This window comes from Thermobia domestica, chromosome 10 (genome assembly GCF_964235325.1).
Source record: "Thermobia domestica chromosome 10, izTheDome1.hap1.1, whole genome shotgun sequence".
Lineage (NCBI taxonomy): Eukaryota > Metazoa > Arthropoda > Insecta > Zygentoma > Lepismatidae > Thermobia > Thermobia domestica.
The window spans coordinates 225,542,072-225,559,107 of NC_137463.1; the positions used below are offsets into that span (position 1 = coordinate 225,542,072).

The 17,036-nt window shown below is 34.7% G+C and overlaps 1 protein-coding gene across 2 annotated transcripts in view; it reads right to left on the minus strand.

The window, feature by feature from the left end:
- Nucleotides 1–17,036, minus strand: part of LOC145663017 (phospholipid-transporting ATPase ABCA3-like) — a 373,059-nt gene that overhangs the window by 202,614 nt on the left and 153,409 nt on the right. For both annotated transcript variants that reach the window (XM_081729148.1, XM_081729149.1), the window contains 2 exons: nt 14,438–14,593; nt 5,824–5,895 (listed from right to left, as the gene is read on the minus strand). In XM_081729148.1, the coding sequence (XP_081585274.1) occupies nt 5,824–5,895; nt 14,438–14,593 (228 nt within the window). The remainder of the gene's footprint in view (nt 1–5,823; nt 5,896–14,437; nt 14,594–17,036) is intronic.

Below are 17,036 nucleotides of genomic sequence, written 5' to 3' on the forward strand. Positions count from 1 at the left end.
ATCGTTTTAAAGCTAAACCAGAGCCAACTCCCGAGCATCCGGAGCTAAGAGTACCACTAGAAACGACTGACACGACAACTCAACCAAACTAATCCATCTTACCACAACTAACCGTAGAAGACTTTCTCTGCTACATCAGCCTGGTGTTTCAAAATATACTTCCCTTTCAGCGAGCCAATATTCTTCACCTCATCATTTCTGCTGCAAACTCCATCTTCCATATAAGTCTACATGCAACATATTCTAACAACTATGTCTATTTTCATATTGGACCTCTGGGATCTGCTATTTAGTACAACCTGCATAGTATTTTCATTATGGAGGTTACTTTCTTATTTGTCAACATTCGATGCTTTTCACAGTATAAACTGTTATTAAAAGCAATGTTGATGGAGAACATATCAGTGTCTTTGCGCTTAATGAAACTGCTTTAAAACCGAGCGTGGTAGCCCGCATTCCTGGCTATCAACTAGAACGTCATGACTATCATTATCACCTGCCTCGTGCGCAAGGTTGAGTAGCAATAGCCTTTTTTCCTAAGTATCTAGTTCGATCGTATCACCTGCCAGCTTTTAGAACTTTAGCGGAATTCCTCTTTGCTCTATATACTTTCCTTCCATAGTCATCAATTTTAGGACGATCTATATTCGACCACGACAACCTATCCCGCTAGAGTATTTCGGATACATTGCTAATAATTATCGAAATGTTATTATCATGGTGGACATTAATATTCATAGTCGTAGTGATCGTGAAAAAGCAGCTTTTCAACAGTATTTAACTGACAATCACGTACCCCATCTTCATGTCATTCCTTCGCACACCAGACCTTGAAGCTCGAGACTCAATTGGGAGCGATCACCATCCAGTGAAAATAACACTAATTCGAGGACAACGACCAAGCCAAGAGATCGCACCTCGTTATGTTCCTATATGATAAAGCAAATTGGCCTCTTTTCCGGCAAGAGCTTGAGTGCGTACTTCACCATGAAACGTCTCCAGCTAATGAAACCGAGTTAGCTTCCTGACTTACAACTATTACTATGACAATACAAACTAGTGCTAAGCACCATATTAAAACCGAACAATTGCATCCGCACAAACCGAAATTACCGCCGACATATGTTCCACTCATACAGCAAGCTCGCCGACATCTTCGAGAATATTATAAAACTAGGAACGATGCATATTTACGCCTACATCGCTAATGGCAAAGAGTGGCGCGTAATTATCTTGTTGCGTATAAACGTCGAAATTGGATAAAAGGTTGTAACAACTTATCCGTAGAAACACATCCTTCTCGCTATTGGAAGCGGTTTCACCAGCTTGTTGGCAAAAGCACTAAAATCACCTATTCTCTAATAGCCTATGGCACTCCTCTCTTCTCTGACGCAGACAAAGCAAACGCATTTGCTACTCAGTTACAATGCGCTTTTACGCATATAGCTGTTTCCAAAAGTGAAATGAAATGAAATCTTTGAGTTTTACGTCCCACGGTTATGCCGGTTAGGCTAAAGGAGACGGTGATGATGAGTAATGAATGAAATGGTGGAATGAAGAAAGTGGGAGGAAACGGGAGAACCCCGAGAAAACCCACGCACACGGTGTTTGTCCACCACAAAGTTCATTTGGCGGGGGCTGGGATCGAACCCAGGACCCCAAGCACCAGAAGTGAACGCTAATGGCTCTACCAGAGGCTCTACCACTGAGCCACCGCGGCCCCCTGTTTCCAAAAGTGTGAATGGACAGATAACTCTAGTCTTCCTGACTTACAACCTTCTACGGGGCATATCATTGACCTAGATCATTCTCTTACTTCGTCCATCACTGTCGATGAACTGCACTCTGGTCTAAAACGGAAAAGGAATACAGCACCTGGAATCGATACGAAATCTTACCGATATATCAAAGAAGGCCCGCCATCTCTTTTGTTGCTCCTCGTCACAATATATAATTTCATCCTCAGAACGGGGTTTTACACCTCCGATTGGAAAGTCTCCAAAATCTGCATGATCCATAAACCGAATAAACCTGTACATTCAGTAGCTTCTTACAGACTCATCCAACTCTCCTCAGTTTTCAGTAAGATACTGGAAAAAAATCTCGTGTGTCGACTCCATAAGCACCTTCACGCCACTTCTTTGCTACTTATTCATCAAGCGGGATTTTGCAATGGTTTCTCATAAACGACCAGCTACTTTGTCTCAGCTCAATAATTACTAATCAATATAACAAAGCTCTTCCATCCTGTCTCATTCTCATGGATTTATACAACACATTCTATAAGGTTTGGCATAATAGCCGCATTATAAAATTGCAGTCTTTTAATCTTCATGTATGCTATCAAGGACTAATATATTCTTTTATTTCAAATCGCATTGTTTATGTTACAGTTGGTACAGCACTCTCCTGGCCGATTTTCCCTGTTACTGGAGTACCCCAAGAATCAGCTCTCAGTTCTTTATTATATATACTGTATGCTTCCGATATCCCTTCTGTACCACGCAATGTCGTTACTTTTCAATATGCTGGCTACACAGATTTTCTTGCTCTCGGTAAAACTGCAAATCAGCTTAACATTGCTTTAGAAACAACAATCGATAATTTCGTCAAGTGGAACAAAAAATGGCAACTAACGATCAATTCCGAGAAAATGCAAACTCTCGTATTTCTACCGCCTAAGAATCGTTCCAAAGTCCGTAGAAAACCAACTCTCCTACAACTAACTGTTGATGGGTATCATGTACCCCCTTCCACCAATTCTACCTATCTAGGCTTGGTTTTAGATTCGAAGCTCAGCTGGAATGCTCACTTGAAAAAGCTAACGGACAAGGCCAATCTGAGATTAAATCTTTTGCGACGTCTCACAGGAGCATCTTGGGGATTAAAAGCCGATGTTTGCTTCATACATATAAAGCATTCCTCCGTCCGATCCTTACTTTTGGGCATACCGCTTGCTGCAATGCTTCTGTTTCTTTGTATGAAAAATTCAGCTTACTGGAACGACATGCTATTCGACTGGCGTATCTAATTAAGCTTCTATATCCAACGTGGCTCACATATGAATATATAGACTTTCCAAAGATCACCGAGCATCTCGCACAACTTCGCCTGAGATACATCAGCTCTCGTATCCAAATAGGCCATCCACTATTCTTGGACATTCTCCACTCCGATGCTCTTACCGACGCAGCCTATCGATACAAACACTCACCTCTAAATATTTTCGTATCTCTAAATGTGAAACACGAACACCTTCCCGTGGCTGAAAGGGAAATATATGATATATATGTCATAGATCATCATATTCCGCATCTTTTTCCATCTGAGCACTAGATTCTCACGATTTACAAGGGCTTCCCCATGTGTTCATTAGTCCTGAGTCGCCCCGAGACAGAAGATTTAACCCTGCATCTGTTTCACTAATTAAACTCTGTTTGTGGCGTGTTAGCACTTCGACTCATTCATCATAATCATCATTGTTCTTTATTCTTTTTATTATGTATTCGAATTACTATTAGCACTTTAGCACCTGAATCATATATCTGAACTCAACTTTATATTATTCTTCAACATAAATTGTGACTTATTACATGATTACTAATTCTTATGTTCATACTTTCTGCACTTAGCCCATTTTCATTTATCTTATCATCAATAGAAATCCTTTAAGAATTTATGCCAAAGAGAGGGCGTAACCCTCTAATGGCTTTGAGAAGAGGTCTCTTCGCTCCTATAAAATAAATTAATGAATAAAGAATTATGAAGTTAACCCTATTCCCGCAACCTTAAAAAAAGCGTTTTAATTGAAATTATAGCATTTTAATAGATATATTGTATAGATTGTATACATGAAACAAGGCAAAATCAGTTCAATAACGTAGAACATAAATACAGTTCAAAACAAGTGAAACAATTAAAAAAATATAATAAAAATGTAGAATTGATTGTGAAAAATGAAATGAATTCTTTAAGTTTAACGTCCACGAATAGAATTCAATGTGATGTCAGTATAGTACAAATGGAGGAAAAAATGCATTTCAAAAGCAACTAATAAACACATTTATTGATTCAAAAAGGGTTTACATTTTTCTCATTTAATGAAAACAATATAAAAATAACATCGAATGAACTCTAAAGTAAATCGTAGACCTAAACCTTAGAGATTTTCACTCTATAAAATGCTTGAGAAACAGCTACGATCACTCTCGCACGCTAAACTTACTTGCATTAGCTAGGTTGAATTATCTGTATTTACGCCAAATACGTAGAGGTGTTCGATGCCACAAATCATGAGTTGTGAAAAAGTTTACACAGAAAATTAAAACTATATTTTACATACATATTCTGTAATGAAACGTGGAAGCTTTCAATTGGAGTACCCTTAGTGACACTAGTTTTAACTTATTACACCACTATTTATTGGAACAAAAAATATTTTGAATATCTTTTCTTATTTCCTCCATATAATTCTAAAATGCTCAATGAAATTATTAAAACTTTATTTCAACTTTCAAATTTGTTTCCCACCCTGCCCCAGATAGACGGAGGTTGGCTAATTTTACCATAGCTGATTTTCCTCCATGAAAAATAATACCTTTTCTACTTGAAACATTTCTTTCGCCTGATGGCCATTTCCTCAGATATTTTGTTGCCTTAAGTTTAAAAAACTCGTACTGTACGTAGTGTTTATTGCCTTTTATAATTCTCTCCCTCGGAGGTATAGGGCACCATGTCCATTTTTGTCAAAATTCATTTTTATGAACCTATATTTCCTTTATTAGACCCCACCTAGAGGTATACAACCCTACGTCCTACACTTATTACTAAGGGAGTTAGACGAGGGAAGGAAAGAACCAAGTCCATTAATGTGCAGAGATGAAGAACGCCATAGAATTGCTCTTCTGTAAACTTAGACAAATGTGACTAGTGTCTATACATCGGAAGCGGAGAATTGTTTCTTAGTTTTTTATTAGCTTTTTATTTAGTATTTAGTATTCTATTTATATTATAAGATATATATATATATATATATATATATATATATATATATATATATATATATATATATATATATATATATATATATATATATATATATTATTTATAAGCTTTTTTATTTAGTATTCAACCATAACATTTATAGTAGTTATGTTGTGAATAGTCACTGGCGTTTGAACTTACTTAACACTCAAATATTTTATTTCAGTTATCTTCACCACACACATCTTCGTCTGCATGACACAATATTATATAATCAATTAACCTGAAATTTAGACAGATCAAGGACCGATAACTAGGTTTGTTTCTTGGTTATATTTTAGTATTTTGTGATTTTTCAGAGAATAGTGAAATATATATATATATATATATATATATATATATATATATATATATATATATATATATATACATACATACACTCATACAGTGATAGATATAAACAGTCTTCTTTTAAAAACACTCAACATTAATCTCTGAAAAAGCCTGCACTTGTGCCAGCACATTAAATCTAAAAATGATAATTTTCTTTCACGACTTATGGTCTTTATTTAGTACCAAAGTATAGGAGTTTTCTATATACGATTTTCACAAGATAGGGGTCTAAATCACGGTGGGTGTCCAAAATGTTTTCAACAAGACTTTGCACACACACACACAGACACACACACACACACACACACATATATATATATATATATATATATATATATATATATATATATATATATATATATACACATTGACTTGTGTGTACTTGTGTACCAATACTTGTTTCTGTGTGCATGTTTCAAATGCTAAAGAAATAACATTTAGCCTTACCAACAGTATGTCCCACATGCTACGTCTGATTTCAGGATCCAGTCCAGATGAAGGCTCATCAAGTATAATTAGCTACGAAATAGTAACATAAACGTAATCAGCTATATTACTTTAAACTTCGAAATTATTATACATATACCTTATTATGAAATTCATTCACAGTGTACAATACTAAACACTTATTCTATGCAAGGCAATTGAAGCAAACTTGTGCTACAAATTAAATTTGTGAATAAGTGTTGCTGTGAAACAAAAACTTAGTACTAGAAACTTAGAAACAAAATCCTCTAGTACTTAATCCCTTAACGCCGGATTATATAAAATAGCTCGAAAAAATATTCAATTAAGTATTCTAACAATGTAAGTCATTACCGCTGACGGTCGCGAAAAAGCGACATACTACATTATTGTAATATTTCGAGTAACCTCTCTGCAACCATTGGATATTCATAAGTGTTAGAAAGTTTTTTTTTTTTTGGTTACAAACAGTTATCTGTTTGCAGTAGAGCAAAACATGGAAACAGCAAAAGCAAAAACACTCCTTTCCTGATACCTCCAAACCCCTCCTACTCACCAAAGTACAAAAAATCGGCTCTAGATGGTGTACGAAGCAAGAATGAGTTGACCGGTACGTCCCATATTCGACAAACGGCATCTGCGGCCCCGCCATGCATCGGCTCGTGGAACCACGCATAAGTAATATGTCGCGTATTCGCGACAGCCGTCAGAAAAGAGGTTAAAATTTGGAAATAAATATAATAGTTTGTTTCTAACGAACATTATGTAAACAAATAGTGATTTCAGCGGATAAGTGAATCAAGTCCACTCGTAAGTCATTTTGGAAATATTTCACTTTTAAGATGTTTACAAAAGCTCATTTCAGTGTATGAAAAATCCATTTCTGATTTTGTACATAACTAACAATGCATTTTTACACCATACTTTCCTTTTTGTCAACTTTGATATTCATACTTAATTCGCTTATGCTATGAACACCCATTTATACTTGATTCCAGTGGCGTAGGGAAGGGGGGCCCGGAGGGGCCGGCCCCCCCAAAGAGGTCCGACAATGTACTTTAGTACTTTGATGTTTGTAATTTTTTATATATTTTTATGTTTATATATTTTTTTGTTTGTAATTTTTCTATATGTACCTATAACAGCACTTGCCCCCCCCCCCAAACACACATCCTGGCTACGCTACTGCTTGATTCATTTGTTATGTATATGATTCTTGAGTCATTTCAACTATTAATAGTAGGTGAAAACTACAATTTCGAAGCGAAGACAATATCAAGGAAGAACCCATTATTAAAAAAAATCAAGTTAATATTTTGACTAGAAAATCTTGAGTTGTACATAATATAAGACGCATTTAATACTGAACTAACGCCCATTCTATTTCCAAAAATACCAAAAATACACATGGCCTAATTACTATCAGAGCAACTGAAACACAAACCTTACATGTTTTGATTTTCTTTACATACTCCAAAATGAATTTAGCTATTCAAATTTTCTTCAGACGGTCACAACGTTATACTAGATGTAATTGATTTGTAATATATTCTTTGCTGACGAAAGCAAGACTTTATAAATGTAATATAGTTATACATGCTCTCTTCGTCTTTTCATACGTACCACTGAAACTAAGACATTTGAAAACTGCTACACAGGGTTGGGAAACATTGATTCATAAAAATCCATATGTTCTTATGAAAACATCATTCACAATGGCATAAGAAACATTGTTGCTTTAAAGTGTTTATTCATCCATGAGTTCTAAGCACATAATAGCAGAAAGTCAATATATGTAAGGTCCCTACTGTACAAAGATGTTTAATGTATTTATAACCAAAACTATCCTTATTTCTCAGTTCTGTCTTTAATGTCAATTGGAATTAGACTCGATGTAAACATGCTAGGTCTCTTTCGCTTAATTGCAGTTTTGAAGAATATTATAGTGCCATACTGGCATTGTCTTTTGACAATAACTTATTCAAGCAATTCCAATGGACGGCTTATGTCCACGAAGACGCTCCTAATACGTCCATGTGTAAATAAGGAACGTCACGTGAATCAAAATTCTGTTTCGGGTGTATTGAAGTCTTAGATGTTTTAATTTCAGGACTCATCAACATCTAATGCGTTGATAATCCATTATACTGTGAATCATCCGTATGCAACAATTAGATCAAATATACTTTCTGCCAATTCGTCAAGAAGTTGGGTGAAATTTGAAAATGTTCCTCAGGAATCTTCAAACATGAAGCTTTTATTGATCCTTTAAACACTCGAAACTATCTCCCAGATTGTAGTGACAAATAAATTTAGAACCAACTATTTGTCACAAATGTGTGATTGATGGTAAGTCTACTTTTTGTGTAGTTCAAAATCAGAGGTCGCGCATAGTAGTGGTTAAATATCTGCACTATCGCACATGACAATTGACTGTTTAGATATCAGGAAATGGAAACTCTAAAATTGCAACCATCCAAATAGAGTCTAAAGCATATATGTACATCCTAAAAACACTTGAAAGTGCGATGTTTTTCTCTCTGCAAGACACTGAGAGAGTCCTGTAGTCCATGTGGTCTAAGACGTTTCCAATGTTTGTCCGTGAATTTCTGTACAAAAGAATATATCTCTCTAGGTGAGAAATAGCAGGCGAACCGTTGCCCAAAATAAGTACACATATATTACTATGGTATACCGTCCAATCAACAGCTTAAACAATCATTTCCTTTTAATCACGGCCATACGAAGAAAATGTATTTAATCTATTTATGATTAAACACCGGTACATTTTCTGATGCAATGATTTGTAGGAAATGTATTATGCAAAAAAAATACATAAAACATGTGGTCATTTTATCTCTTTTGACCATTGATTAGACAAATGCACGTAGATCAATTTTCTGATTCTACCTTCATTTACTAAGTTCAATTATTCAATTCGACTGCGTCAACAATTTAATTGCAGACTTTAATATGGGGAAGAGTAATAATGACCACTCGCGGTACTTCTAAGATCATCGATCTAAAATCGCTGCAGACCTCAACTTTTACCAACTTTAAATGTTTTTATGACAAATTCTGTGGATTTCAACCTTTCCGTGTCATTCCTCATTTATGTATTGAACTGGTAAATCTTTTATATATGAATGGTAGATGTATGAAAATAAATATTTTGTCCGAGATGTTTGAATCTATGCATAAAGTTAGTGTGATATTTTTTATAGTGTAGAGGGGAAGAGTACTTGAAATATATCTTGAGCTCAGAGCAACATTAGTTAACAATCACGTGACAAGGACGGAGTGGTAAGCAAAGTCCAAGGAAATCGCGTAAATGTACGAGTAAATATTTTACGATAGCCAAAGCACATAATTTATATGGGCGAATATAAACTCTGTGAATAAATTGGTTGATATAAATTGAAGCTATCCGATAAAATTAACATAGCATATGGCAGCACATAAAACATCAACGACAAAGCAAGAGCTGGATTGTTTTACGGAAGTCTCAGAACACTGCTCATGGAGAAACATATTATATGAATCACTGATTTAAGAAGCGTCATAAGTCAGCCATACGCTGAAAAAGAGTTCACATGCAGCTTTGATTCTTCTAGGATAGCTACTAGGGTGGAGCGAAAAAAAAATTTTCGAAATTCGAATTTGGATAGGGGGCAAAAGTTGCATCATATCATAGTACTTTACCATAGAAAATTTCAATTCTCTAAAATAATTTTTAACCGGGGCGCAAGGGGCTTTAAGTTTGAGATTTTGCAAATCAATTTCCGTTTACTATGTAACTATGTAGCAAATCTTCGCTGAATGTAGATTTTAATTTGTATTGTGGATAGAGGGCAAAAGATGCATCCTTTGTCAATAGATAACAACATGAATTTTTAATTCTCTAAAATTATTTTTAGCCGGGGTTTAATGGTCCTGAAACTTGGGAATAATAAGACGAAAAGTGATCAACTATAAGCATTTTGCGAGTTTGCTATAAAAAAAAGCTTTTTGCTATTTAATAAGTCTTCTGATATCCTACAATGAACTTTTGGCAGTATTGTTAATAGCATAATAGTTTGGTTGGTGGTGACAGTGGCGTAACTAGGGGGAAACGGGGCTTGTGCCCGGGCGCCGAATTGGGGGGCGCAAAACTGGGCAAATAATTATTTTCACTATAAAGCAAAGAAAGGAGTTTAGCAAACTAAAGATCATAAAAAAAATTATCTCAAAAGCTTAAGAGGGCAACAACGACTCACCAACATTAGGTTCATATCCATAGATCATAAGTTATCTTCAAAGCTATGTTTTGAGAACATTATAAAAACCTCTGCATCCAAAAGAGCCCGCAAGGTTAAATTTTAGTTCCAGCTTTTTGTGTTTCCATTTAACTTACATTGATTTAAGGGATTTGTAAAATGTTCGAGTATACTCAAAACAACAGCTTGATTGTTTTTCATAATTAAATATTCTATTCTAAAGCAACAGGCTGTTGATTCATTCTACACATATCCACATCCTGATATAATTAAAAAACATTGTGATTTGCAGTTATTTCGTTAAGACTTTAGGAATGTGTCAAGCATGCTACTCTCAGATTATTTGTCAATCAGTTACAAAGTAGTTTAGTGTATTATCTTGTACTAAAAATTAATAATGTGTACCACAATTTTGAAATCAAGCTTTACCAATTGAAGAAAGAATGGAATAGAACTACTGTCTGATGCCAATATCAGGGATAATTGGGGAGCCTTTTGGTTTGGTTGGTCGGGAGGTGGTAAGGCGAGTTCTTGCCCCGGGCGATAACTAGCCTAGTTGTGTTGCTCGGTGGTGAGTAAAAAATTATATTCGGTATTATTGATATTACTTGGATAAAGAAATTCAAGAAAAGAGAAGGAAGGAAAGCCAAAAAGCGACCTTACCGTGAAGCTTTCAACCAAAGAGTATTATACTCTACTATAGTTACATTACCGAATCTTCAGACTACTTGTCATCTTCGGAAACAAGATAGGAAGGCAATAAAGAGCACACTGAAGCTGGAGAAGATCAATTTTAGTTGGAAATATCCTTTGAAGAAGACAAGAGAGCAAGCACAGATTGGATGCACGCAAATGAGAAAATTCGTCCCAACATTAGCAAAAGTGAAGGAGAAAACCGGCACAAATAGAAGAAAAATTGCAGCAATTGCTACTGCGGTTTTGGAAGATTTTTAATATGTGAGTCTAGAGCAGTCGCAAAACATAATTGACAGAAGTAAAAATCAAAGAGAGGAGTAAAATTCAATTTAAAATTCATTGTTAAAAATGGTATAAGTGTAAGAACTAAAGAGACTGTTAATAAAGTGAACCCTCGTGCCATCTATTTTGATTGGAAGAAAGACCAAACGCTCACGATGTCCGGAAGTCAGAGATATGAAGAGAGAAGAACATTATTCTTTCCATGTAGAAACGGGTAACAAATTTCTCGGCTATGCCGGAATGCTTTGACCGGAACAGCATCTGCAAAGAATATTGCTAGTTTCATCTGCTGCGAAATACAAGAAAATAATGTGGACCTATTAGATGTGGTAGCTGTCGGTTGCGATGGCACTAATATTAATGTTTGGTCAAAAGGAGAAGTGATTAGAGTCCTCGAAAACCATTTCGGGAGACCCATGCAGTGGTGCATATGCTTATTGCAGTTCATTGAACTGCCACTTCGTCATTTACTAAAAGACGGTGTAATGGTGTAAGTACTGGCCCTTAGACTTTCTTTGGCTCTATTAGTAGATCATTTGTGAATTGTGAAACAAATTCAGTGTAGGGCTTCGAAAAGATTTCTTCAGAACCTCCTACACTCCTAAATGTGCCTGATCTCAGTTATGATCAGAGGTACTTGTGTGAAATACTCCAATCTGTAATAAGATGAGACTGATAAAAGCCTAGCAGATTAAGAAACCTGGGAAACTTGGGCATGTTTGCTGGGTAACAGTGGCTTACAGACTTTTGCGTCTATAGGTGTATAGAGCAATGCCAAATCCTTCAGAGGAGCTCAAAACTCTATCAAAGTTCGTAGTAAAATGTATGCACCAGTGTGGTTCAACATCAAACTGAAACTTCTTGTCAAATACGGAGCTAAACATTTGTTCCTGACCGTAACACTTTCGCGATGTTTGCAAGAACTATACAAGACTAGTCAATAAAGTAATTTACAGAAATGCATTCTAAGCGAATCCCAAAACATTCTCATTGCTATGTTGACAGATCAACTACACGAATCCTTGCTGCTGATAAAATATTCCAATCCAGAAAGCAGTGTAAACCTTCTGAAATTCGTTCCTTCGAAGTGCCAGTATTAAACTTCGAGACTAATAATTACACAGAAATGATAAACTTTAATGAGTGTAACGTAACAGAACGCTAATACTGACTCACGAGACAGATGAAAAATTGCAAGAAATTTGCGCTTCAGAAAATACATGTATTGATATCCCTGAGTTGAAATATCATACGCAAGTAGTGCAAAGAGTAGTGGAAATAGTTAGTGAAGCTTCTTTCAGTATGTGGGGCACGAGAGAGCGGTTTCTTTATTCGTTCCAAAATTGACTCGAGAAAATTCATGCCTACTTTTGAGACAAAGTCGCAGTATTTTGCAGGAAGACGTGAACGAAACTTATGAAACATTCAATCTAATGTTGGCGGGTGGGTGGGATTGAACTTGACGGCAGCCACCTCTTAGTGGTGAATTCTAGCTTGATGTAGCCTGTTACATAGAATATGAACTTCGGTAGCTTTAGAAATTCAACTCGTCACGACAACGAATCTTAACACCCTCAAATTACAGTCTACTTCAAGCGAAGAGCTGTCTAATAATTACACAAATACAGAACAAACGTGTATTTGTTTACAAAATCTACGAAACTTAAGGCCCATTGACCCCTGGCTAAGAATGTTTTAGAGAATTTGAATTTTCCATGGTAAAGTACTACGATATTTGCAACTTTTGCCCCATATCCAAATTCGAATTCAGATTTTTTTAAAAATGGCCTCTTTTCATTTATTTGCATAACCTGTCAAACTTAAGGCCCATTGCGCCCCGGCTAAAAATTATTTTAGAGAATTGAAATTTTCCATGGTGAAGTACTATAATATGATGCAACTTTTTCCCCCTATCCAAAATCGAATTTCGAAAAAAAAATTGGCCTCTTTTCACTCCACCCTAATAGGTACGTCGTTAGGTTGTGATATGTCAGAAGTCACACTAATAGTTCGTGCAATATCGAGCTTCATGAAGTGTATCTGAGTTGAGAAAGGTCAAAAGTTATTGAGTTATGGCATTACTGATATTATTGATGTATGACGTTTCTCAAATTAGCGATTCACGTTTTTATTAGCAAACCATTTAATACAGCAAAGAAAGACACTATTACTTTACAACATTGTTAACGCTGACTCAGGGAGAAAGGGCTAAATTATGATGTGGGAACAAAATCTACCACTATCCAGAAAGAAAAAATGAAGACAACTTAGTACCTATGAAAACTTTTGCTCGTCTTAAATATACAACTAGGGCGAATTCGTTGTCCATTTTGCATAAATACATTCACCAGTTGTCGTATATTCTACCACACTGAATATTCGTATATTCGTATATTCTACCTCTTCGAGCAGTTCTTCGCCGCAAATGCTTTGAGAATCTCATTATCCTATATGACAATGTATCAACTTATTAGTTTCATGCTGGAACAAATGTCTTAATGCCAAAGGCTTCTAGGCAGAAAATGACTTTTCGTTGCGAAATGTGCATTTTCAATTAATGAATACATTTATATTCTGCTGTAAAATATTTACCGTAATAATGCTCGTTTAAATGTCACTTCAAATACTTCAGAAAACCAAGAATGTTTTAATGACGTAGGCTATATTTACTTTAGAAAAATAAGGGGAAATATATAACAATATCAAAATTCAATGTCCCATCTTGTTATATGCAATGTTCAAAAGCATATAATACTCTAACACGAGTAAAGACATCGATGATTAACACGTTAAGATAATCTACCAACCAAGTAATTGATCAAACGGAAATAGACTAGCTGTAACCTTTATATATATATTCTTTATTCTGGTTAAAAATTGTATTTACCGCAGCGGATTAATTCTAGGATATTTGTGTAGAATCTGAACAATGATATTATACAATTGTTATTATTGTTTATGTTCTATATTGTGAGACATATAAATAAACAGAGAAAAGAAGAATATCGTATATAATACTTATTTTTCGTCATGATATGACACAGGTCAAGACATTTGATGTGCATTGTGATTTAAAGGTGACTATTTAAAATGTAATTTCCTATATTTCGTTTATTCTATACATCAGTCAAAGCTTCCAAGATCTCAGGTTTCTGATAATGTCACAAACGGGACGATCACAAGAAAAACGGCTGATAAATTTTAGGGTGATGTTGCTAATCGCTTCTATTTGCTTTTGCTTTTGAGATAAGAGGCGTTGTGTGTAACATCGAACAGAGATGAAGCAAACATGTAAGTCATTTTTGTATCAGAAAGCAGATAAATTTATGAGAGGTATAATTGTTACTCAAAATTTATTTTACCTTCGATCCTGCAATCATTGCAACAGCAAGAAGTAGTCTTCTTCTCATACCTTCAGATAGTTGGTGAGCAACTTTGCGATCTTTATCGGCTAAACTTACTCTTTTCAACCAATAATATGCTATGTCACGTGCTTCCTTAAAACTAGATCCCCTGAGCTGAAAAGAGAAAAGTATATTACAAGCTAGATATAGAATATACTACAATCAGCCACATTTGTGAAGAAACTGTTGTGTGAAATCTCTAACTGGAACGTTATAAGATATAATCTTAGTGAAAACAATTCTCATTTGAATAACTTCTAGCTATAATATTTAATGCAATTCATGATTATATTTATACTTCCAATGAGTAAACTGTGGAAACATTTCATAAAGAATGAGATACTTGATTACACATATCATGTTCAAAGTCACACGATATTAGTTCAAATTAACATTAACCCTATATTACTTGGTACAGTCAACATGGTTGAAATGATATTTTGATATTTGCATCTCAGTTATTATCTTGACAGTTACTATATATATTCTGTTTACTTTCCTCAGTTGTAGGTATTTTAATTGGTGAACATTTGGCTCTGCAACTCAATGAAAAGTTCAAGTTTTTGAGAGACTTGTAGGAATGATTTCGTACGCAATTCTATGATCTCCCGTAACCTCAAATTTCGGAGAAGTCTTTCCTTTCCAAATATTGATATACGTTTAACTTGTACCCTGGTGAGCTATCCTAGCTACTCTGGTCCTTAAACTTCTCCCAAGTTTACACCCTTTAATACTAAATTATGGTTAAAAAATTCGGATGAATATATGTTTGAAGCTTCTGTATAAGAAATTGAGATCTGTTCGTAAAAATTTAACATACTTGTTTTTTTCTCCTAAATTTATAAGGGCAACAGTACAGTAGCTATGTTTTCACTATTTTGACACAAGCCTTAGAATTTGGTAATGTTGCTTTATACAAATGTACAACTGTGAGCAAAATAAATAACGCATCTCTTTATTTTTAAGTTTTATAGAAAGTATCTCCGTTTTCTTTATATGTTGAAAATTTAGGAAGGTTTCTCCAGCAGGACAAGTTAATAGCAAACCTGTTTTTTTATATTTGTGTTAGATATTAGCTTAAAATAAATAAATTAGAAGCAAAAAACATTAAATCGACCGAAATAACTCGAATTACCAACTCTGCTAAAGTGGGAAATTTTCAAGAACCCGAGGGAATTCTGCAGTTCAACACCAAGCAGCGACACCTATCTCATTCAGAGAAATGTGGGTTAAATCTACAAACGATAATTTTAACGAAATATTTCTAATATGTCTTATTACGTGAATTATCTGCGAACTCCAAATGTATTAATCTATGCTAAGTATTAAAGTATAGATGGAGCAAATAGTAGAAATTGCCTATGGAAAAGGACGAATTGGTAGCACGATCATAATGAAAAATCGTCTTTACGGTAGAACAGATTCCATAAGGAACCAAATAGCTCAGTTAGTTAAAGCAATGAGTCTATATGCCGGAGGTAGTTGGTTCGAACTCTACAGAAGTGCAATTGTCATTTTTATTACTATGGTTATTTTATTTTTTATGTGGGAAAGAATCAAATTGCAACACATGTGTAAAACTCATGACGATACCAAAAAGAAAAGAAAGAAAAAATGTTGTTGTCGCACTTGCATTAATGTCCTTAATTTTTGTATTCAAACAGTTTCGTAATTATTTTCCGTGAGCTCACTCCTCACTACATGCTCACTGGTGCATAACAAATGTTTTTCATCAAATGTTAATTGTAATTTAGAGAATTTTATAAAGTTTCACAATGTTTATCACTAGATAGTCTTCTATCTACTTTTTTGGACATTTTGATAACAGATTTCCATATTAAATGTTTAATTTTCCCTACATATATTTAATTACCGTAAAGTTGTACAATGTATTTGTCTTAAATTGAAATTGTTTTGAATTTACCACATAAGGTAAGTAGTCGGAAGGAAGAGAACTCAAGTAACTGATATTCTACGTAAAAAGCAACAATTGTAGAATGATGATGCTTCTTACCTTCAGCATATAATCTTTACGTTAGAGAGACAGAAAGAAAAATCCTGTATTTCCTTCTCAAATGACCACTCATCTTAAAGCTCTGCATGTAATGATTCGTGTCACATAATTTCTGTTCTCCAAAGACATTCATATTTAATATTAATATTAATATTAATATTAATATTAAATATTCTGTCTTTCGGCAGGTCCTGGGACTAATGATAATTTTTCTTTCAATTTTAGATTTTGGCCTGGAAATGTTTCTTCCACTTAATAATAATAATAATAATAATAATAATAATAATAATTCCTGAATATGCCACCCTTAATGTAGTAACCTTAGACATCTTAGTTTAAAGTTCTTTCTTTGATAATAATTTGAGCAACCACGTAACAAAATTTAAAATGTAGGAGGGGCACGATGTTTTATTTTGCCCCTCTCTTTTCAGCACCCTCCCAACAGAAAGTATATAATTTCTGATAAAATGAATAAGAAATGCATTTAGAGCATCCTTTCCTCTTTCGTGAATGGAATATGACGTAGCATTTTTTATTCTACCT